Source organism: Manduca sexta, chromosome 16 (assembly GCF_014839805.1).
Source record: "Manduca sexta isolate Smith_Timp_Sample1 chromosome 16, JHU_Msex_v1.0, whole genome shotgun sequence".
Taxonomy (NCBI): domain Eukaryota; kingdom Metazoa; phylum Arthropoda; class Insecta; order Lepidoptera; family Sphingidae; genus Manduca; species Manduca sexta.
The window spans coordinates 13,014,186-13,039,409 of record NC_051130.1 but is presented as its reverse complement, the minus strand read 5'-3'; the positions used below and the strand labels follow the sequence as shown (position 1 = coordinate 13,039,409).

The window sequence follows — 25,224 nt, the reverse complement described above, 5'->3', positions numbered from 1 at the left end:
AAAATAGTTAAAAAATACTGACTTGTAAAATATTCATGCATTCATTGCTCATGTTAAAATTTGGCCATTCAATATCCAAGTACTTCGGTGGTCGTTAAAAGTGTCACGAGAATGTCACATTAGAAGTTAATTAAATACGGTGATGGTAATGATAACACTTACCCCACGACGTTGTGTGTGCAGGTGTGTGGCGACAAGGCCAACGGCGCCAGCAACGGCGTCGCCACCTCCGTCATCTCACACACCAGCCGCGCGCCGCATCTGCGCCATCAGCCCAATGGTATATCATGTTCAACATTTTGTTAGAACACCGAACGGGCATCCTCACAAGGAAAACTAGTTTATTTATTTTTAATTTCACAGTACCTGTGTTAATACACTCCGTCTAGTTTAGTGTAAGAATGGTAGTGACTTCGATAGGCATTGCAAACATTGTGTCGGCAGTGTCCTCGTAGTGGTACAATCCACGGGCGACGGTTACCGCTTGCCATTAAGCGGATCACTTGTTCGTTAGCTTATTAATGAAAAAGTAAAGTATCTAGAAATTTGGTGGTAAAATGTTAAATACCTTTGCGAAACTTTCCAGGTGTGGCTGGTGGGTCTGAAGATGGCGAGCCGCGCGACGTGGACATGTCGCCCGCGCCGCCCGCCGCGCACGCCGCCGCGAGCCCCGCGCCGCACGCCGCGCCGCACGCCGCGCCGCACACCGCGCCGCACGCCGCGCCCAACGCCGAGCCGCACCCCGCCGCCAACGGCGACCATCAAGGTATGGACGACTAACCAATAAACACTTCACTATTGTTCTAAAACGATCTCGAACATTTAATTCAAATTCAAAGATTTTGAAGTCTTAAAACATTGTATGAATTCAGATAGTAAAAATAATTATTAGTAATGGTAGTGACGAAGGTACTTAAAACGCAGGATGGTAATGACTGAGATGGGTATTAGGAGCATAGAAAATATAACCTAATATTTTTGGTTATATGATGGATAAAATGACTTGTCTCTAAGAAGCTACGAGAAATGAGAAAAAAATGATAAAAATACTGACATTCTGAAACTAAATTCTCAAAACGAATCTCAGTAATTTTATATAGAAATGATAGAATATTAGGAACCATTTGGTAATATTGGCTATGACATAAAAAATATATTTTATAATTTACAGTTATATTAAACAATGTATATTAATTTTATGTAATTATGAATTGTTTTAATTTTTTATATAATTATGTATAATTTGCACACCATGATCGTTCATTATAATTTTACGTCTGTTCCGTTTAGATACATACATCATTATTATTATTATTTTGCTCGTTGCTTTTTAGTTTGCATGTTTTTTTATAACATTTATTATTTATTCTACTAATTTATTACTTACGAGCGTTTACGTGCATTCCTAATTGAAAAATATTTATTAAAAACATACATTTCGGGTCTTGGCTCCCCCGCATAAGAAAATAATCAAATCAAACTAAAATATAGGCTATGTTATTTGGAAACATTGCAGCTTCTTATTATTTCTAGATTTCATTGAGTACTATGAGTAGCATCAAATGGTGTGGTAATGTGCTTAAGCGCTCTGGATCCAGATGAGTGGGATCTGCTTCCCGAGATTTCGAAATTACAAAACGCCAAAAATTCGTCAAGAATTAGGGTCTAGCATTCAATATGACCTTGTCTCGATATTTATAATTTCAGATAGTTTATAGCATCTAATACAGAGTTCACGTGGAGTCTATGTCATAAAGAATACGGGCCTTAATCATATTAATCTGGAGTCAATATAATATTATTAACTATTTGTGGACCCATATCCACATTCCTTGGAATTTGTAAGATGTTTGTTTGATGTTTTAATAATTTAATGACACGGTTATATTTAATGTTGCATAAGAAGAACACAAAAATAATAAACGCACGATAAACATTTTTAGATTCAAAAGGTAAATTGATATTTTTACTTACACCTATTTTTTATTCCGTTTGTATATTTTGTTTGGATTATAATTCTATATTATTTCTAACTTTCGTACTAATAAAAAAATTATGCGTATTAAACATCTTACAAATAAGCGTTTAGTTTCATCTGTGTTATCTGACAAATAGAGAGAAAATATATAGGCTGAAATAATACGGCGTTATTTATTATGTGAACACGGTAAGTAGAGAATCATTTGAAATGAAATAATTTATACCAATTTATATATTACCATTAGACATAATTGAGTCATATTATTGTCCATAAAACTTTTATGAAGTTAAAACACAACACTGTTGGACTTAGTGTAAACTGTGCAACGTTTATTAGTAAGAATTTTAAATTATACTAACTGTGTACATACTTCTAATAATTACTGGAACTTGGTGATAGATAGTCAATAAGTATAACATATAAAGTTTCAAGTTATTTCAAATGATGCATTGTCTATGATAACTCGTGTTAGTCTATTATAAATTCTATTAAAACAAGCGAATTTATAACAATAATATCATCAATGCTGTATGTAATAGGAATTAAAACATACCGTGTCTTACGATGGTGATGATTAAACTTTTATGAATAAAAATAATAAGTCAAACCGCAACGATTGGTAATGACGATTGAATTTGTTGAACTTGTCATGTATTCAGTAGCCAACGTTTGAGGCACAACATGTAAAGTAGGGGTCACCCAGAGTAATATTTCAATGACCAATATCATTTAAAAATACGGCGTTAAACACTGCTTTACTTATATTTCGTCTCAATATATACCACATTAGTGCCATTGACGTCTGTGTGACTTCAAGGTATAAATATCGTTGGCTATTGAATACATGCTTTGTGTTGATGACGTAGGCATGTAGATTGTGTTTAATTTGTGCTTGTTGTGTCACCGCTCATGTAACATTGCATTAGACGCATCACATCGGCACATAGGAGCGTTATTATGTTTTCAGTTGATTTATTTTGTTATGTATAGTTAGTCGGGGTCGCTTGCGCATGTGCGTGCGTTGAGGTGCAGGTTGCGAATGGCGATGGCAGATGGTTGCACACGCCTCGTATACAGTTTTTTGTTTTTTATTCAGTAAAATGTATATTTTTTTGTCGTTTGGCATGTCGTTTGATAAGATTACTTAAGGATTGACGCGTTACTTGTTAAAAATACCTACGACTCCAGCCCTGGAATTGTTTGCTAAAACTATGGGTCAATAAAGTATACAATAATAATAAGAGCTGTGCAGCTGTTTGTTCAATATAACTTGATTTTTTAGATTAGTATGGTAATGACATTCTTGCATTCTTTGATTCAAAAGTGTAATAAGCATAAGTTTTCTCCAAAAATATGACTTGCATCTCGGCCACGTGGTAGCTAAAATGATGTTGTCGCAGTGACAAAGACAATCTCTAAAAAAATGACGGCAATGAATTGAAAATATGTGCCACTTGAAACAAATGACAACAACAGAATATTAATAATTTCAAGCAACAAAAAAATTGTGCAGAATTAATTAGCACATTATAAGACCAATAAAACCGTATGAAAGTGTGCACTGCGAATAAAACACAGAGAGTACAGAATATGCTAACACTCGCACGGCTCGGCTTTCGTCGCAATGCGCCGTTACTCTTAGAGACTGTCCCAAGTCACTGGTCGCGACGCCTGCGGGCCGCCTGAGTGCCGCCTGGTGTGCCCTGTGGCAGCAGGCGGTGCCAGACGCCAGACGCCATGTGCCAGGCGCCAGGTGCCAGACGCCAGGGTGAGGGTGACGCGGCGTGGTTGTAGGTTCGGAGGAGTTGCCGCTCGTGAAGGGAATGCCGGGCGTCACCGCCAGCGTCGCCGCGCTCATGCCCGACTTCCGCGCGGGTGGGTACCAACGCTCGCTGGTTTTGCTCTCACGCAACCCTGTCATACCCTCATTACCAGCATTCGCTGGCTACATTTTCCAATAAAAATCACGTCATTTCAAAGTATAACTTCATGATACTCGTTGCGTTATTGTGCGACGCCATATGTGCTCCTTGTGTAGTATAATTATGATAGTTATAACGTTTTGTGTGACATCGGAATCAGTAGAGACCCGTCGGATACTTGTGTCTTCCATTAACCTCGTCTATCGCTTGACCGTGGCATCACGTCTGCGTTTCCGGATTACTAAATATTCCCTGCGTTACTTCATACTTCTGTAGTAAAATTTAGCAGAATTAGAGCAAAAAACACAACTTTTTTTAGGATTGGAATGGTTAATATCAATGATTTTCTAAATCTATTATAAACGTACAAACAAGGGAATACTTGCAGCTCAATTTAATTATCTTATGAGAAACCAAAGAGGAATGCTTTTATTGCTAAAGACTTCCTTAATAAAATAAAGTACTATGAATAAATTATATTAGATGCATAATAAAAACACCGTATCGGGTCAACAAGTAAAAAAAAGAGAGAACCTAGTTTCTTAAATAAATCACTGTTAAATTTTACTACTTATCTATTTAATTACTGCTTTGCCATAACGTTTCTGAGTCCCGTTAATCGCTGTAGCACATTTTAGAATTATTCCTCTCAATGCCTAACAATAAGGCTCTTTTACTTTGAATAATTTTTGTAGGCATAGTCCGAAAAACAGCAAGGTATGTAATAATATGAAAAAGCATAGAAAAAAAAAATTAAAGCCATAATAAATTATCTTAGTAGACAACAAAATAGTAAGTAATATTGGCTTTTAAAATTTTTTCTATGAATTTTCTTTGTCCACGTTTTTGTATTTTATTTTGTATCGACAACTATAAAATTATGTGTTTAAGAGTTTTGCTTGATTAACCACTACATATGGAGATGAGAGGGACATAAATTACATTACCAAACACAAATTTAAAGAAGAGATCATCACCATTTTTTTCTTGCTGACATAATATCGATAAAAATATAACTATTTGAAAATTCTTCTACAATTTGTTGTGTATATAATTTATGACCAAACTACACTGGTATGGGTTGAAATAGTTTTTGTCTCATTACCGTTTTAACATTTTATATTATGTTTTTTTTTGCATTACGGTAGGGCTCCATTCTACAATTACGGTAATGAGATGAAAACGGTAAGTTAGTTGACACTCGCCGCGCGGGTTGCATGTGGGGGTCGCATGGCGCAGGTTGTCTCACCGCCCTTCTCACGGTGCTACCTACAGTAGATGACGCATGGTGTTGAGCTTGTTATAATTATTATTACGTAATCTATATACTATATTATATATATACTATATATTTATTTACACAAAAAGAGGGCAACAGGGGGGATAACATTGCATGGAGGGATGACGTGTACAACACAATTTTGCGTCCAAAGCACAGATGTTATATTCACAAGATTTGTGTCGAAACTAAAAGTTCATGTTTGGAAATAAGTTTCTGAAGAAAAGCTTGGAATTTACTTCTTCTTTCTCGATACTACCACTAATATATGTACAGGCATCTGTGGAGGGAAGTCTAAAATCAAAATGATAATGATAATATTATATTGGTAGCACGAACCGAAACATAAAATTAAATGATTTACATTTTCGATTTTAAAATATATAATAACCTATGGAGTTCCCTCCACCGACGCGACTGTTCCAATGTTTATATAACGATGTGAGTAATACATTGATGTGTGCGCAATAGAAGGGGAAGGCGGGTGTGGTACTCGCGCGTCGGTGGAGCGCATGCTCGCGTTCGGCCGAGAGCTGTACGCCATGAGCCAGAAGCTCCAGCAGGATGTCTACCACAAGTCTATGCTCGAGGTATGTTATACATAGTACAAAGGCCCATAATTATGGGAATCGGATGGCTATAAGTAATAGTTTTCTTCAGGCAAGGTTTGTATAAAATATTTTGTTTACACAAAATGGTCCTCCAAGCCGGATAGTTTAATAACTGCTAAGGTTTTTGTTCATAATGTTTTACACTTAACAAGTACGCTTTCTTGCTTTATGATCATTTGTATTTTATATTCAGATATGGGTTTTTGTGTTACAGGATGCATTCAGCCTGTTGGCATACAGTAACCCATGGGACAGCCCCGTGGGCTGGCAGCTAGAGCCCGTACGACGTGAGGCCGTTTGCGAGGCGCTCAATTCCGCCATATTAGGTACGCTAACTACCCATAGGGAAAACCGTATTCATTACATCATAATATACTTACTTTTGTATTTTGTTTAAGTAATGTGTGAAGTAATATAGTATATTATGTATGTGTCGCGCAGAGTCTCAGGGCATGCAGTGGAGCTCGCCGGTGGAGGCGTGCGTGTCGCACTCGCGCGCGCTGCTGCGGCGCATGTCGCGCGCGGGGCTGGGCGCGTGCGCGTTCGCGGACCTGGCGGCGCTGCTACGGCGCTGACCCCGCGCCGCGCCCCGCGCCCGCGCCCGCGCCGGCCGCGCGCCGCCCCGCGCCCGCGCCGCCCGCTCCGCACGACCGCCCCGCGCCGCGCGCGCGCGCCGCTCCGCACGCACGCGGCACGCACCGCACACGTTACTTTAAATGAGACCTTACCCGTACGCCACACTACATCGACGCTAGATATCATACGGCATACTCGATATCGTTATCGATACGCGTGATTTATCGATATTCATCATTTTATCGATCTGAGATATCACGATTTTTAATATTATATTGTTAGAGGGCATGGTATTCAAACATTTAAAGGAATATAGTATATCTATGTGTCGCACGAGGCTTCGCGAGAGCGGGTCGTGCGAGGCGACGTCGCGGTCTGCGAATCGAGAATTTATCGTTGCAATTGGAGTTGTAACGGCGGAAGATTGGGAGGATTGCATACAGATCGCAATACTATTGTATATAAAGACCAGGTGACTGTCGATCTGCAACAGTACGCACACACTCTGCCTTACGTGAGCGCTAGTGATGGGGCGTGTGTGTCGACGTGGATACGCCAAATATGTATGATACGTGTTTAAATCGCTTGGCAAACGATTGCTTAAGCCGCTTTGTAATGAGTGATATGTACACAGAGCGCTTGTCGGAGCTCCACGCGATTACAATTAGTTATTTATTTTGTTTTTAATTGTAGATTTTATATTTATTATTATAAAAAGGTTCATGATATTTTCCGACTTTCTCCGAAAGAAATCTCCAGTATATAGAGCATTGCGATTACGATGAGTAAGGTCGGTATAAATAATTAAAAAACTATAATTGTCTCATCTAAACCCACTACCTAGTATCTATTCAGTTTGATAGCCACTGTTGCTTTTTTGTATTCGTAATGATTGTGTTGACGTGTAATATTTATATTTGGTTTTTATTAAAAGTGTTTGTCGTTACATTTTGATGTCATCATTGGCTCTCCGACAATCGCTCCGCGTCACTTTTTATATTAATTATGAAGTGTGAAATATAATATTGTATATTCAATGAAAAAAAATAAGATTAATTTAAAAAGTGTGCTCCGGTTTGACTTCAACGAAAACGGACGTTGTAATATATAGACGAAATGTTTCGAATGTAGTTATAGTGATGTGAAACACGGACTATCGCTGTGTACATTGTCTGTCTGCGTATATAGTATATCGTTGTAGAGATATCATTTGTAAAGGGATACGGCGTGACACTGTTGTCGATAATTTTTTACTTATCGATATTTTCATCGACGCGGTCAAGCACCACGGTACGCTCAATAATGCCGTGTCTTTTGTAGAATAATAGTGATTTGTACTGTTTTTAGTTTTATAATAATTTACGAATTGATAGTTTTTATAACTCGATATCTTGTGTAATCGGATGTGAGCTAAAAGCGAATGATTTCCTACGAGACAAATCTGAATCATACGTGCTTTGGTCGCAACAGTGTCATCGCGAAATTAAATATAGAATTATATAACGTGAAATGCATGTAGAAATGCTAAGAAATACGAATTAGACGCGGCACTGCTCTTGGACCGACGGTGGCGGTGTGGTAGTGTGATGCTCGGCTTTCAAGCATTTATTTGCTCTCTACTGAAGTTCCTGCGCCGGGCTCGGCAGTAGGCACATATCATATATCTCAGCCGTACTGCTTTGTTTTTCTATGAAGAATCTTATTAATGTGCGTGTAAATTGCCGCGAAAGCGTGTTATTGGCTTACGAGTCGGTCCAAAAGTAGTGTCGCTGCTAGCCGCGGATGTCCGAGGCGTTATGTTAGTTATACAGGCAAACTTGTGTGGGTCTTTGATGTTCAATGGTCGATAATACATAAGAGATTTTTATATAACAATTTAGTTTTATTTGACTGTTTCCAACAATACCTTTCTTAGAATTATTATTTTTTCTATGTCATCACTTCTGCGATACAATCAACAATAAAAATAGTTATAAACAAAAACCTTTCTATTTTCTAAAATAATATTATCGAAAACAAAATACCATTTTTTCCTAAAAATGGTAAACACATTATTTCCTAAATCCCAAAATATACCTTGATTATTGAGAGTGTGTCGCGTGCACACAAGTTTGTCGGGTGTGTGGAGCGGTCCTGTGCTGCTGTGGAGGTGATTCTACATTGTTCTTGTACTGTATTGTTTTCTTTTTTAATAATATATTGTGTTTAAATGGTGCCTTGTGTTTTCATTAACTACTATAATAGCTAGCGTTGATATCTTACTCTGAAAAATCTGATTTTGATGCATAGGTTTCCTAGTGATTGTTGAGTTTTGGTTTTCGACTTTTTTTTAAGTAATAAAATCAATAATAATATATCCTATGTACAATAGCTTTGGCTTCAATACAGTATCAAGAAATGAATTATATTCCTGAAACAGTATGTAGGTACACGAAGAAGTGTTCACGTGCTATCAATATTTCGATAAATAAACGATCCGAGACACGTCGGCGCAAGCGCAGCGGCAAGGATAGTCGCCAAAAAGGTGCACTTTCTTTCATCGAGAAGTAATTAACGCTGTAAATTTTGGAATTGTAAATGTGGACAAGCCTAAAACATACTCATTTTTTCATTAAGTAGGTACATTGAATGAATATTTAGGTCATCCAAAAAATTCCAAAATTATTAAAATCCTAAAGGAGATGTAATGGCGCGTACTACATTGATTTATAACGTTACTGGGAGTTAATGTGCGTCAGAATACTTAGTAAGATAAATCCAACCTTATGCTTAGTATTTCCCACGACCTGCAATAACATATATGCTACTTTTCATTTTGTAAAAATAAACGTACACTTTTATCGTTTATAAACAAGTTCAAGTCCACACGGTCTAGACAACTATCCATTATCAGTTTAACTATTCCCGTACTAAAACCTTATTGGCATCGAAACCTAGAAAGCAATGCTCAAAGAAAGGATTATCATTTTCAGATTTTCGGACACCTTCGTTACTAAATATATAGATATTCACATATCCTTCGCACGCAGATTCAGCTTTTTATCAAGAGCCTATACTTATAAGACGGTTGCCAAAATATGTGAGATTAATCTCTGTCCTGTGTGTGAAGTCAAAAATAATCTCACCAAATAGTTTACACTGTACTACGACGAAAGTGAATACGTCATGGGTTAAAAGTGTTTAGCTTCTCCTTAATAGATTAGATCTTCCAAGAAACACTACGTCACTATGCTCCTGGCGTGGGGTACTAACAAAAAAAAACGTCTTGCTAGTTTTATCACAACAGTATTATTGACTACATTTTTCTTGTTTTATTTTATAACTAGCTTTTGCCCGCGGCTCCGCCCGCGTTATAAAGTTTTTCAGGCTAAAGTTTTCCGTTATAAAAGTAGTAGTTTCACAGGAGCCTATGTTCTTCCCAGGGTCTCAAACTATCTCCATATCAAATTTCATCTTAATACGTTGGGTAGTTTTTGAGTTTAACACGTTCAGCCAGACAGATGCAGCGGGGGACTTTGTTTTATAATATATTTTTTAGAACTTTTTAAGAGGAACAATCCCGTCATACATCATTGTTGCATAACTTTAACCGTTTACGCAGCGCAGGCAACGGAAGCTCTCAAAACTAATAATTTTCTCTGTTTTTGCAACATGTTTCATTACTGCTCCGCTCCTATTAGTCATAGCGTGATGATATATAGCCTATAGCACTCCAGGAACAAAGGGCTATCCAACGCAAAAAGATTTTTTCAGTTTGGACCGGTAGTTCCTGAGATGAGCCATTACTGCGCCGCTCCTATTGGGTATAGCGTGATGATATATAGCCTATAGCACTACACGAACAAAGGGCTATCCAACGCAAAAAGAATTTTTCGATTTGGACCGGTAGTTCCTGAGATTAGCGCGTTCAAACAAACAAACAAACAAACTCTTCAGCTTTATATAATAGTACTAGCTTTTGCCCGCGGCTCCGCCCGCGTTATAAAGTATTTCGGGCTAAAGTTTTCCGTTATAAAAGTCACGCTGTATAATTTCCTGGGAGCTTATGTTCTTCCCAGGGTCTCAAACTGTCTCCATACCAAATGTCAACTTAATACGTTGGATAGTTTTTGAGTTTAACACGTTCAGGCAGACAGATGCAGCGGGGGACTTTGGTTTATAATATATTTTTGTAGAACTCTTTAAGAGGAACAATCCCGTCATACATTATTGTTGAATTACTTTAACCGTTTACGCAGCGCACGCAGCGGATGCTCTAAAAACTAATTAATACATTTTCCCCGTTTTTTGCAACATGTTTCATTACTGCTACGCTCCTATCGGTCATAGCGTGATGATATATAGCCTATAGCACTCCAGGAACAAAGGTCTATCCAACACAAAAATATTTTTACAGTTCAAATCGGTTGTTCCTGAGATTAGCCATTACTGCTCCGCTCCTATTAGTCATAGCGTGATGATATATAGCCTATAGCACTCCACAAATAAAGGGCTATTCAACACAAAAATAATTTTTCAGTTCGAACCGGTAGTTCCTGAGATTAGCTACCACTGCTCCGCTCCCATTGGGTATAGCGTGATGATATATAGCCTATAGCACTCCATGACCAAAGGGCTATTTAACACAAAAAGATTTTTTCAATTTGAACCGGTAGTTCCTGAGATTAGCTATTACTGCTCCGCTCCCATTGGGTATAGCGTGATGATATATAGCCTATAGCACTCCAAGACCAAAGGGCTATCCAACACAAAAAGAATTTTTCAATTTGAACCGGTAGTTCCTGAGATTAGCTATTACTGCTCCGCTCCCATTGGGTATAGCGTGATGATATATAGCCTATAGCACTTCACGGACATAGGGCTATCCAACGCAAAAAGAATTTTTCAGTTTGGACCGGTAGTTCCTGAGATTAGCGCGTTCAAACAAACAAACAAACAAACAAACAAACAAACAAACAAACAAACAAACAAACAAACTCTTCAGCTTTATATAATAGTATATAGATTGGACAAATATTTAAAATTTAGAATTATAAAAATTTTCGAACTAATTACATAGTCATTGAAATAAAACTATTTACGTATTTTATCGTGGATATTTATATTATTAATTTCTCCCGACGTTTCGAAGACTTTGCAGCCTTCATGGTCACGGGGCGGACTGAGGTGTTGGTCATCCGCAAGTGAAAGTTACAATGTCTACTTACATTTTACCTACTATATTCCTCGTAATGGTTGGCCACCTATAAGTAGCACCTTGTCACTTTTATAACATCTCTCTACGTGAGGAAAATCTATTAATTCCGAAACAACTAATTATTTTATTGGTTGTTGTTGAAGTTAAAACTGAGTATAAACACAGCGCCAGAAAGTAAAAGGTGCATTCGGCTAAGTCCGGATAAGCAGTTAAATCGTACTTACGCAGTTAATTCAATAGTACTGCGAAGCTTATCTTTTAGCTATAGACACGTAGGCGACAACACAATTTGTTTTTGGTTCGCCCAGTATATTGCATCTCACGCTAAGGCCAAAAACGTGTGTGCTATGTGTACTGAAAAAAAGGGGTGAATTTCGCTTTTGAAAACACTGATGCACATTTCTATTTGCTTTCGGGGATCTTATCATATGAGCTTCAGAAATGTTATTTGAAGGTAATCCGAACTTTTCTAGCGAACATTCGACACCTACTTTCTAAGGGATTTTAAATTTTCTTAAAGACAATATGATGTCTTATTTTTAAGCAAGAAGAATTAAAAGATGATAGAATTACCAAAAAAAGTAGCTCTAATAATAAGCACTTTGATATATATAATTCCAGTACCAGTTATATATTTTATGAGAAAAATAATCGAGCATCCACGTTTGTCGTCAGCTATGAGTTCTATTTTGTACGCAACTGAATTTGCCCGCACCGGCGGTCATTGGAACCCGGCTCCACGCTGCGCTATTATGGCAAATTTTTCATGCAAACGATGTTTGCTATCCAATGTAAAAGTTACTGTTCCCATTGTCTAAATTATGATATTTTTTTTTATAGGTTCATAAAGCTGGTTATTACACTAGGTAATAGATACAATATAAATAATGCGTTCAATATTCAAAATAATCTTACTACGTACAATCAACAATATGTAAACTCGACATGCACAAATAGGAAACAAAAGAGAAACGAGAATGGTGATGTATACTAAAGTAATATCAGCCCTGTATTATATACTGTCCCACTGCTGGGTACGGGCCTCCCCTATAACTGAGAGGGATTAGGCCTTAGTCCACCACATTGGCCTAGTGCGGGTTGGTAGACTTCACATACCTTCAAGTTTCAACCAAGAATAGATCAGGTATGTAGTTTTCCTTCACTGTTAAAGTAAGCGATAATTCACAAAGAATACCCACATATTCTTGAAAAGTCAGAGATGTGTGCCTTTGGGTTCTGAACCTGCGGACATTCGTCTCGGCAGTCCGTTCCACACCCAACTAGGCTATCGCAGTTTAGATCGAATCTACTTAAGGCACCGAATCCCACAAAATATATCACCTAGACCCCAGTTTGGGCACATTGTCTCCCGATTCTTGCGCCATTATAAATCCACTCGTACTGAAATATGGCATCAATATGGTAATAACATACGAATGCGGCGCGGCGGCACAGAGCGGCGGTGCGCTCACGGCTGTCGGATAACGACCCATTGAATGATTATGATAATTTATGAAAAATTACTCCAGAATTTAATAAATGCTGTTCGACGGAGATTGCGCCGCTGTTTCCATTGGATTTATGTCTCGAGTCGATTTTAAAATGCGAGGGTGGTTTAATTACCCATCGTCTGTAGGGTTGTCGAGGCTGTACGTATATATTTTGATTGAAATTACTTTAAGCACCTATAACAGAAGTTAAGAATTAAATAGTTTTAGAATGAATCAATTTTAATCTGTATATTTAGGTATAATTTTTTGTCTTGATTCTTTAATTAAGCATACTTTTCTACATGAGGTATTATTATTGTATTGTGGTGAAACAGAATTTCAATGATATAACGTATCAAAATTAAACAACATCATATACTTAAGTAGATCATTTTACAATAGGCATCACTTAAAAAAACAGTTATTCTATAGTTTTTAAATATCTCATCTATTTTTCTAAAATAAGCAGCAGTTTTTTGCTTCTTTATAAACGACGCTCGCAATTGCAGTGTAAATCTTTGTATAACGATACAAGTCCAAGTCTTTTTATTCTAAGGTAAATTAATTTACAAGGATGATAAACTGCGTTTATTCGTGAGTTGTGGATATTAAAAAGGGATAAGTACATCGAGGAATCCTATGGGTTTTGTTCAAACATCTACAACCCTAGACTCCGGTGCTGTTTTTGTTAACTTCCGTTATATTTATATTGAACGAATAATTTAACATATCTTTTGGTTCGACGTGCATCGGTTCGGGATTTGCAATTCCTTCTGTCTAGAGCAATGGGCAGCAGGTCACTACCAGAGGAGAAACGTACAAAATAATATATTTCATTTTGCTTTTGCAATATGTGAGATGTGTTCTTGTTTTGAGGTGACGAACTCGGTGAAGGGTCTTAACGTGTACAGCCAGCCACAAAAGCAGCTAAACAAATTGAAAATTATAAATCGCGTCTATACATCTAAAATAAAGTAATATCTCTGAAATGTATTTTAGTAACAAATAAACGATTATTGATACCAAGAAAAAAGTTTAAAGGCAATTTGAAATTTTGAATTTGTTCAGCGGTTTTTTTGTTGACTGTACAATGTTCTTAGTTTAAGTGCCCTGTGTTTCTACTAATGGATAGCTTAATTAGTTGTAACGAGAAAATGCAATTCATCGTTTAAGTTGTATTTTTGAATGAAAGAATCATTAAATTAAATGGGCTAATTAACATACCTTTGTAGGTTATAGATATTTATGATAAAGCATATGTAATTAATGCGTAACGTTTTTGGCAATTTAAATATTCTTTACTGTTTTACATTCAATTATTTCGGAAGTACACATTACGTCAATGTGTAAAATCGCTTTGAAGTTTAGGATTTGTACAGGAACTTTTGTAGTTAACAGTACATATTATTGTATTATTGCTAATTCGTGTTTAATTAAGGCCGTCGTAGTACGTGGATATAGTGATGATCAGTGATCGTCACTGCCCATGAACATGGGATGTTCAGTACGGATCAGGTTGCTGGCTATAAAATATACACTGAGAAAATTATTTTTTAATCACTTTTAATTCATTTTTAAGTAAACCTGCCATAAAAAGTATTCATTACCAAAAATTATGTGCAATAAAAATAATCTGCTCAACAATAAACTCTCAGTACGTCATTGTAAAAATTGTTAAATTAGTCATGTGTCATCATTACTATTATAATACGTTGGTGCGAGGGAGATAGTAAGATTATCACGAGATTTATTAATTTATTATATTTAGAATCCTTTACAATATCAAATAGTAAATATTGGAATTTCAACGGGAAATAAAACGCAATCTAGTTATTTCATAAAGACGATTGGTAGCATTGTCCAGTATTTTCTTTCTCCCTATTATGTATTACCCGTTCCCAAGCAGTTCGTGTCGTTTCCAGCGATATCTGCGGCGCGTCAGCTCGGCAAGGTCCGGCGTGGCCCGCGAGAGATTGAATGAAAACATTGAATATTTATTCTGAGAAGCCAGTGCAGCGCTCCGGGCCATAGCCGCGTTTGCTGATCAGCCATTTCACCAGAAACGATACTCCTCTCTGAACTGAGTTGTAGGAGTAAGATAATGTTTGATTCGACCGGAATTTCATCAAAGGCTTCTGTCGTGTGGAAATTAAGTTTTTACTACGTACATAAGAAATTACACTATTGTATTTATTTCTGAACTAAGTAAGTATGGGCTAAATTGTGATTTAAATGCAATAGCTGTTATAATTTACCAATTTATGATTTACTTTCATAAAGTGAGAGAAGCCGAGGCTGTCGAATATAGATCTTTTTAAATATAACTTTCAAGAGGCTACATAACTGAGCAGTATACATGAATTTAACTTTATAAGATCTTATACATTGTCGCGTATCAAATAGATACATGAAGGAGAAAAAAATCTGACAGTATCTTATAGTGTCCATAAATTGTAACGGGTCTTTGTTTTAAATCTTTGGCAGGCGCGGGATCATCTTGCGGTTCTCCTTTTAATATTTGATCTGCATATTTATAAATCGGCGGGAACTGTTTGCAGCGCCCTCGACCGTGTTTGTTGATTTATAGTTTATTTCATTTAGTCTGCCCGTTGGTCCGCGAACGAAATCTTTATTTGTACAACATATGCTGAGAATCCCTTATATAATTCATATTTGTGTACCTTCGTGAGATTGTGAATTACTTCTGGTTTTTTTACAGTTGCCGGTTATTAGAATCTGCATTATTTCGGCCAGTACTGCAGGGGTATTTGATATAAAAAAAAGAAATTAATTAATAGTTTTAAATCAATTTAATTTAAAATTAAAACCATTGACAATTGTTGGCAAAACTCAAGTAGAATATGTACGTTTGTTTACTTACAATGATTTATAAAATAATATAATTTGAAGAAATGATTACCTAATCTCACCTACATTATCCATATATACAGTCGCATAGAATTAAATACAAATCTAATCTCGAAAATCTTACAAATCGAAACTCGATGAGTATCATTGTTACTTCTTACATACCCTATGCGTTGAGCAATAAATGCTTTCAACTAACATGGCGTGTATCCACTCTGATCCTACCATATTGGCTTGATAAGGATTAGTAGGCCAGTAGATAGTACATTAGCTAACAAGGTACACCGTCTTTCTAGCTTGTAGTCGACTTGGATCCCTTATAATTTAACATCTGCAGTATTTCCGTAATGTACAGATCTCTCACAAGGCACGTATCCAGTAAATCCATGTTTACAAAGCATGTCTAAGAAGAATTCCCCCTTGTGAGTGGTGGGTGTCTCTATCACGGACAGTTGATGGTCGAGCCGCATTCTGAGCGAGTTGTTGGCGGTAGTGGCTGGCCAGAGGACTGGTAGGAGAGTAGTTTGTTGCGGTGTTGGGTTGCTAAAATAAAAAAGGTTAAATTTATTGATTAAATAGGTTTTTTGAAGTGTCATTAGAAGTACACATTTTTCCGAATATGCTTATATTATGTTACTCAAGAACTTATACTATCTATATGCAAAATTTCATCTTAACCCATCTAGTATTACTCAGATCGCAGACCTACTTGGTTCATTACTACACATATTCACTCAGCCCATTTACTTTATACGCATTACGCCATTTTTCAAATCGTCAGATTAGCAATTCTCCACGTGTGTGCCAATCGCGATGTGTACTCACTGAATTGCTGAGTAATGTGAAGACCAAGCAAACATTGTCGCATGTAGTGTGTTGCAATTGTTTCTAGATACGTTGAGTGTGTTGTTAGATATTTCTACCATTTGGACTGAGGTTAATGTTACTTGTGATTGCGGTAGTCTATGTAAAAGGGGGTTTGGATAAGTACCAATGTTGTCTATTTCTGCCGTCAAGTATCAGTGTGCAATCCTGTTTATTTTTCAAATATTAAACATAATTGTTGGCCATAGTCTTTTGATTGCATTGCAGTGCCTTCCAGTAAAAGGTATTGAAAATTTTCGCGGTGGTGTATTGTCATTGTGTCAGTGATAAGTATAAAACCACGAAAATAAATGATCCCCAGTTTTTGTAATATTATGGGTAGCCAGAAACTATACATACCAGTGGTGGTGGATTATATTTACAGATATAATGTTTTCTATATTAAACATAAGCTTACCCGAATTTCATAAAATTCGTGAGCATCGTAGTAAATCTGTCTATGAAAAGTTTGTCTCTTGATGATAAGACCATTGGAAGTCCTCCAGGCTTGAATGCGTAGAAGATATCGTCAGAATGACACGCTCCTTCCAATCCAGTTGACGATCCAAAGAAGAATTTTGCAAAATTTCTATCACCAACGTACGAAAACATGTAATTATATACTGGTTTGTCAGAGTATTTGGTCATTAACTTTGAAAATGTATCAGAGGTTGAATACGCCATCCAGTCTGAGTAGAAGTCCACTACTCCCCTTATTTGTTCTTTGGATATCCGTCTATTACTAAAATAATGTTCGCGAAATTTCCTCGCTATATCTTGTTTCACTTCTTGAGAGTTCCAGGAGAATACCGATGGCAGTTTGTCTGTAAAGTTATCTTCTAAATCTTTGAAGGTTGTGTCGTCATTTAACCCGTAAAATAACATTCCTTCGATGTCCACGAAACCGTTGATTATGGGCACCTTATTGAAATCTCCAGATTTGATTGTGTTGTAAGGAGTATCGTGAAAGAAAGGTTCATTGAATGCGTTGTCAATACATGGAGAATACTTGAAATATCTGGGATTAATTGATGTGTCCTGGCAGTTTCCAAGCAAATCACTAACTGAGGAGTTATTAAATATTTCAAAAGCATTCATTTCGTCTCCAACTCGACCAAATTTAGCAGCATCTTCGAATATTGGTTTCTTATGTTCTGGATTAAATGCCCATGGAGTAATAGGTGTTCCACTCATCAAAATCGCTTTATGGAATAATCCTTTACTAGACTTGGATAGTAAATGCATCGCTGCAGCGCTAGCTCCTGCGCTTTGACCAGATATTGTCACATTTTCAGGGTCTCCGCCAAAAACAGCGATATTCTCCCTTATCCATTTCAAAGCTGCCACCTGATCTTTCAACCCAAGATTAGCTACATTATTTAAACACAAGAATCCCAAGATGCCAATTCTATAATTAATAATAACGACTATAACATTTTTTGTGACTAGGAATTCTGGATCATATTGCCATTTACTGCCGTAGTAGTAGGCTCCACCGTGGAGGAACACCAGGACTGGTAGTCTCTCACCAGGTTTCACTTGGTTTGGAGTGTATACATCAAGCTCGAGGCAATCTTCTGACCCAAGTTTGAGGAAATTAAGCGCTTGTGCACAAGAGCCAAAGCGTTTGGTCGCGTGGAAGACTCCTCTCCATTTTGGCGGACTTCGTGGCAGCTGGAAAAGTACATTGGGATTATATGCATTTAGTTAGTGCGTAAATCGTTTCATGGCGGAATCTGGTCTAACACGATCAGGTAAAGAATAAACATTATTTCCAGAGTAATTTAATTTTTTGTGGAATTAGAGCCGGCTATAGCAAGAACTCTACCTTGGAGGGCGATATTAAACAATGCGGGTCACATAATAATATTATACCTTCATATCGAACAAACATCGTGTACCGGCGCGAAGGACGTTGAGCCGACTATAAGACTTAAAATCGAATGTCTCAGGGTGACTGAATCAATTTACATTCTTATTTTAATGATTATGATAATTATTGCTTTAACATTGGCATAAATTGTTAATACATGTAATAAAATTTATTGTAATTATAATTGGACCTGCGATTTAGGTAATTTTATTGAGTTTTGCATAGGCTTTAAGAATAATTTAAGACTTTTTGAGAAATCGGTTACCTAATTCCCACGGGCCAAAGTATAAAATAGTTTACAGTTTTTAATACAATAGCACTTTTTACATAAAAAAGTAATGTTATCTTATGTTGTATTAAAATTAGATCGATAAAAGTAAGTGATAATTATTTTAACTTCGCTGACGTAAATAAAGACAATACTCACTCGAAATCTCTCGCTCACAGCGTAGGGTATGCCATAATACCTATATTGTCCAACCACGCTCCTTAGACCCCTCAGTCGACCCTGCTTCGTATGGACTATAGGCGTGAAAATATTCACCAGGCTGTCGACGCTTCCATTTAATATACACCATGTGCACAAAATTAATAAGTTTAAATTCATTTTATTCTATTTTTTATTGTTGAAGTGGGCAACATTTTTTCAATTTACTTTCTATTTCCTTTTTTACGCTGATTCTATTTTTTATTTAAGCGGGAAACAGATGATATTTACTTTTTTTTAATCTGCATTAAACCTTATAGGTATCAAAATTCCTTCGGAATATTGTTTTATAATTCATTTGGATATGACATGAGCCATGAAGATATTTATAAGTAGCGTTGTATTTCACACATTGCTAATTATAATGAGCTTTAAAATTATCATAAGTTTTGGCAAGCACTATAATTATATCATATGTGCAAAATTTGTTCATCACTTATTTTGTTAAACACTAAACATACTATAATTTATTCAAACATTTAAAGATTTTTCTGATGTCCATCGCTGGTTATTCTATAGTCTGATCAACTAATTTTGCTATTATTTACAAATTTTAATAAAATAATTAAAATCACAATAAAAACAATTTTCATTCACTCAGTTACTCATATCATTCAGTCGCTGAACAAATTTTAATTCATCTCATTTAAATGTTACACAACAGACCTTCAAAATAAAAAAATCACAACCACAGTTCACACACTATATAAAACAAATCACAGGTTTAAATCTATAAGATCTAATACACAACTCGAGTGGGCCCCGCCGGAGTGAGTAGTGACGAAAGGTGAACTAGCAGTGAGCAAATAGCTTGCGTAAGAATGCAAAAACTTACTCGCTTGTTACCCTCGCGTGTTATGCTAAACATGGGAACTGAAGTGATAGTATGATGGTTTTGAAGATGGTTGACTTCTCTACAAAACATATCAATCTTTATTACTCAATGCATGCTTTGCTATATTGTATGGTCTAAGACTCTAGAATCTTGCTGGTGGTAGGAAATATTTTATATCCATCCAGAAAATGGCCACCGTACAGAAGGTGTTAAAACCCGCCATCGTGGCTCACTTAAGTGTGTCGTGTTCTGAATTCAGCCTGTGCATATCCGATTCAAACAGGCCGACATTATTGTGTCGACTGTCGAGGGGTAATCATCTCTCATCAGTCGACATTCTATTGGTTCCCACTCCACTTCATCAGGTGTAGGGGGATCATTTTGCTTTGCCCGTATATAATAAAATATTTTCATAGATTCACGTATCGTATTGTTCGAACATAAATGTTTCTTTTTCTATCCTACAATCTTTGTTATAGTGGAGTAAATTAGGGTTTTGGGTTTGTATATGTTAAAAAATTGTTACTTTTAATTCATTTGGTATACAAATGAATGGCTGACAAGTAGAATACTTGGTTAATGGTCGACAAAACTGACAATTAACAGTATTATTACCAAAAAGAGTATGAGTAGTTCTTGTCACCTTAAGAAATAAAAAATGGTTATAATTCTATAGTGCTAATACTAGAGTAGTACTTAAACTGATGCATTTATATAAACCTAAGAGCAAAGATAAGGAATTAAAGGCGGAAACACATTCCTAAATATTATAATGTGTTACAAGTTTTCCTTCAAATCCGTCTTTCCTAAGTGCTTTTCTTCATACCTCGCATTCAGTCTTTTAATATAACTTAAATCTAAAGTGTCTCGTCACTCGTGCTAGTTTCACAAATGGTAGAATGACAGCAGTTTTGCTAATATTATAGTTGTGCTATACACCGTTTTGGGACTATATCTCAATAAACATACAAACCTCTTTACAAACTTTCACGTTTATAATATAGATCCCATGCAAAAAATCATTAAAATTATAAGCAGCAGTTTAACCTCGGCAATTAAGGCGCGTTAGCCATTTTATTTGCGAATTACAATAATTATAAGATTGTATTAATATATTCGTAACAGGCCAGTGTGTCAATGTCAACAGCCTCCTGCCAAAATAAACAACTTGTATCGTGGGTATTTTAAAAATTACATTATCTAATAGTTCGTCGGGCCATTGACTGAGGTGTTGGCTTAGTGCATTTATAACTAGCTATTTAATATGAGATTTTCTTTTTTATTAGATTCGTCTGTCCCCAACTTACCCTGTATGATATATTACAAAGAAATTTAATAAGTTTCAGATATTCGACTTTGAATACAACGAGTATTTTTAGCGTGACACGGTAACAAACATTTATGCTGATAAAAAACTAAATTTATTTTTTCGCGAGTTATATTTCGTCGCGGATAGATGGGCTTTTTAAAAATATCAATATATGTATTTATGATTTTAATAATATATTACATTAAAAGCCCGTGGACTTGACCGTCCACGCTGAGAACAAGCTGAGAACTGATTTTTATTTATTCAAACATATAATCATTGAATCTTATCTTTAAACTTAATTATCTTCTTATATTTCTTCTTATGTTTTAATTACGGTGACGTAACTCTCGCGTCTTTTTTTTTTAAACATACATATTACTTATATCCAATTTTATTTTACATAATATATTAAAAGTTGTATACGAATTCTAAATCGTCTATCATTACATTAAAATTGCTCGGAAAAACTGTCTAGAGAAACTTTGGGAGCCCAAGTAATTTCTATCATGTTACTTAACAAGTTATAATTCCGGGGATTGCAAGAAGTAGTCAGGTTGATTAACTTCGCTGTCAAACTGTCATGGTAACAAGACAACTATAGTTTTATTTTGGTAACAATGCAGACTGTCACGGCTGTCCACAATCTAAAACCTTTTACAATAACTTCGGTTACAACAAAAAATTGTGCCTGTTTGAATGATTTTCTCTTGATGTGAGGCGAAGTATGTAAACACTACAATTAACGAATACTTATTTATCGGACCATTCTTTGTATGTACACCACTAGTTTTAATTACTAAAAATAAAAATAGCGTTATATTCTGCTGCCGTTACAGAACACATGTTTGATAAAAAAAAAAGATGTCATAAAATTATCCCTAAATATATTTTTTGTCAAAACTTACGTTGATTCATAAATCTGGTTTTCTAACATCCATTGGTCAATTCATAAACTTGATAGTTTTTATTAGGTCGTATTGTAAAAGTCTCTTACAAAAAAATTGTATTTATGAATGAATGTCAATGATCAATCTGACGTAATATACACATTTCTTACTTATTACGTGTTGTATCCATAATTTTATTTAGTACTAGCTTTCGCCCGCAGCTTCGCCCACGTGGATTTCGGACTTCAAAAATGGAGGAGGTGTTCAATTTGTCGGGATGTTTTTTTAATGTATGGTGGTATGCAGGTGGTCCGATTGTCCGGTCAGGGTCTGCTGATGGGATCCTGGTGAAATCGAAGGAACTTTTAACCACTACGGTTGTACACGCAACGGAAGTTTAAAAAATGGAGTAACTTCTCCCGTTTTCCCAACATTTCCCTTCACTGTTCTGCTACTGTTAATTGTAGCGTGATGAAGAGTATACGATAACCAGCTCAGGAGTATGAAAAATAATTGTACCAAGTTTCGTTAAAATCCGTCGAGTAGTTTTTATTTCTATAACGGTTATACAGACAGACAGACAGACAGACAGACAGACAAAAATTTTACTAATTGCATTTTTGGCATCAGTATCGATCCCTAATCACCCCCTGATAGTTATTTTGGAAATATATTTCATGTACAGAATTGACCTCTCTACAGATTTATTATAAGTATAGATATAGATTTATAAAAGTTTTAACATAGCTTTGTTATTTAGATATTAATAAAAATTGTAATTGCACATTTATGTCCTACTTCTCTTAAGTACTCCTTTTATTGTTTTGGTAATTAAAAGATATTGGTGTAAGTATATAGTTGATATCGATTAGTATGACGAAACTGGGAAAGGTTTGATTGGGACATGGGACATTAAAATAAAACTATTTTACGGATTTTATCGCGGTTTTTATATTATATTTTCTCCCGACATTTCGAATATTTGCAGCGTTCGTGGTCACGTGGTGGACTACATAATAGTTTTATTTCAATATCTAACATTCACGCCAACATAAGATATCATTAATCACATGTGAGTTGGCAGTCGATATGATGGACTTGGTCTCTATTAAGAAAATAACTTCGGCTAACTCTGGACACACTAGTTGCATCCCGCCTCGATAGATAAAGTTCGGAATACCGCACACAGAAGCTCATCTAATATGTAGCAAGGATTTAATTAAGCCAGTTTGAGTATTCTGGAATGCACAGTAATCTTCGAGAGAAGACAATCCACGAGCAAACAAAAGTAAATAACGAAGTGGACGCTACTAATAGACGGACAGTCGCATTGGACGGTTATTCTCGCAAGTTTTGAATTAAAACTCGCAGGAAGTCCGCCCCGGCCTTCCAATTTGCATGTTTGCCCCGTTTATAACAATTAGCCGTCGCTTCTCGGGTATTTTTCTTTATTACCCGGATTAACAGCGGAGCGGGACGTTCCGGGACGTTCCGGGACGCTCCGGGACGGCACACAGGGCGACGACATCAGCGACTTCATTTACTTTTGTTAATTAGTCGGATTTTTATCTTTAATACTTTAAGAACTATTGTATTTATGTCTGTTGGGATGTCAACTGCTATTTATATGGATTTGAAATAATGGAATCTTTTCTTCAACTCAGATTTAATTAAATTTGGCTCATGATTCACCCGCTAACAAGACTAAAATATTAATCATGAATTTATACCGACGAAGTATACGTAAATGTGTTTTGAGTAACTAAGAAAATTAAAATGGCATTGGTGATTCACATTTCTTTACAAATAATGGCAAAGTAAACTATGGCCCAGGACATGACATACTAAAATAGTGCAGGTGTGCTTACCAATTAAGTACTATCCACCTATTTTTTTTTCGCCGGCAAAAAACGCTTTATCGCTACCGTCATGTGTGAGGTGAGTGAAACGGTCATGTTGGTTCCACCGGTTTGCGGACCTTGTGATTAGAAATTAACAGATGTGCTATACCTATTATAGAGGTTACTTTACAATACCTAACTTTGACTGGCAAAAGCTAGTTTTCCTTTGAATATATTCCAGTTTCCTTATCATCTAAAAGAAATTAGCGAGTAAAGATAAAAACATAATAATATAAAATGTAGGCAGTTCATAACAGTCCTTACTATCATATGGAAGCGTATCTACCTATTACTTTGCCCTTTTCTACAAAAAAAAAACAATAAACAGAATATAGCCACTTAACTCCGCAAACTATCTTATTAACTCAGCAACAACAGAAAAACTCAAGCAAACAATCCAATAATTTGTTAGTTTATTTCTTTAGAAAGTACGAATGAATCATAATTAGCGTACTGCCACGTTCCGCTGCAGCGCTGACTCGCGCTTAATAATGTATACCAATTGTCGCTGGATTGTGGCATTTTGCGTTTATAATACGCTCCGGAAAACGTAACTTTGTCCGCGATAAATAACTCTGTTATTGTTGGCAACTGTTCGGATTTCGTTTCGCGTCGCTTTTAAGCTGTCCCGAAAATAATGTTACTTATTGTCAATGTGCTGCTTTTTTGATAGGAAAGATAATAGATTGTATAGAAGAGCGTGAAACTGTAACTATATTAAACAATTGTCCGCCATTTTCAATAAACCATCTTAATCTTTAATGTACTAATAAATATTCTTATAAATTTCTTTTACGTATCATATTTGCAACTTTGTTCGCCTACGTGATAAATAAAGGACCTCTTTTATTTAAGATCACTTTTACTATTAAACATTTCAGCATTCATGAATGCCTCTCATCCTTCACGACAATCAAGAAGTTTTTATTACGCGGTTTGCGGTCCATTCAACTTTTGGAACGACCAAGATGTAGGGTGAAATATTGTGGTAGGTTTACAGTCTATACCCACGTAAGTAATACGTAAAACCCAAAATAGAGGGCAGCCCAACTCCAACTCTTACTGATGACAAAACTATCCACCATCAGCATCCAATCACTTCGGAACCATTTAAAACAATTACCGAACTGTTCTGACGTGA

At 36.2% G+C, this 25,224-nt stretch overlaps 2 protein-coding genes across 6 annotated transcripts in view; one reads left to right on the top strand and one right to left on the bottom strand.

Annotated features, from left to right (window-relative positions):
- LOC115450438 (ran-binding protein 9) overlaps nt 1-6,384 on the top strand; it is a 43,665-nt gene extending 37,281 nt beyond the window's left edge. For 4 of the 5 annotated variants that reach the window (XM_037439171.1, XM_037439169.1, XM_037439165.1 and 1 more), the window contains 6 exons: nt 184-280; nt 587-766; nt 3,776-3,856; nt 5,654-5,772; nt 6,008-6,119; nt 6,235-6,384. In XM_037439171.1, the coding sequence (XP_037295068.1) occupies nt 184-280; nt 587-766; nt 3,776-3,856; nt 5,654-5,772; nt 6,008-6,119; nt 6,235-6,368 (723 nt within the window). In that variant the 3' untranslated portion in view covers nt 6,369-6,384. The remainder of the gene's footprint in view (nt 1-183; nt 281-586; nt 767-3,775; nt 3,857-5,653; nt 5,773-6,007; nt 6,120-6,234) is intronic. The other variant, XM_037439170.1, reaches the window with a different exon arrangement.
- Nucleotides 6,385-15,859: 9,475 nt separating this feature from the next.
- Nucleotides 15,860-20,048, bottom strand: LOC115450439 (esterase E4). Its single transcript, XM_037439453.1, has 3 exons — nt 19,089-20,048; nt 17,207-18,462; nt 15,860-16,467 (listed from the first exon to the last, which is right to left on the bottom strand). The coding sequence occupies exons 1-3, from the start codon at nt 19,266-19,268 to the stop codon at nt 16,242-16,244; spliced, it is 1,662 nt and encodes a 553-aa protein (XP_037295350.1). The 5' UTR covers nt 19,269-20,048; the 3' UTR covers nt 15,860-16,241.
- Nucleotides 20,049-25,224: the final 5,176 nt, after the last annotated feature.

What these genes read in the sequence shown, in the direction of transcription:
- LOC115450439 (XM_037439453.1), bottom strand. Translation starts at nt 19,268, where the DNA reads ATGAATTTAAACTTATTAATTTTGTGCACATGGTGTATATTAAATGGA. An exon ending in CTGTGAGCGAGAGATTTCGA is followed by an intron (nt 18,463 to 19,088) that starts GTGAGTATTGTC and finishes GTACTTTTCCAG; the next exon opens with CTGCCACGAAGTCCGCCAAA. An exon ending in ACGAATTTTATGAAATTCGG is followed by an intron (nt 16,468 to 17,206) that starts GTAAGCTTATGT and finishes TTTTTATTTTAG; the next exon opens with CAACCCAACACCGCAACAAA.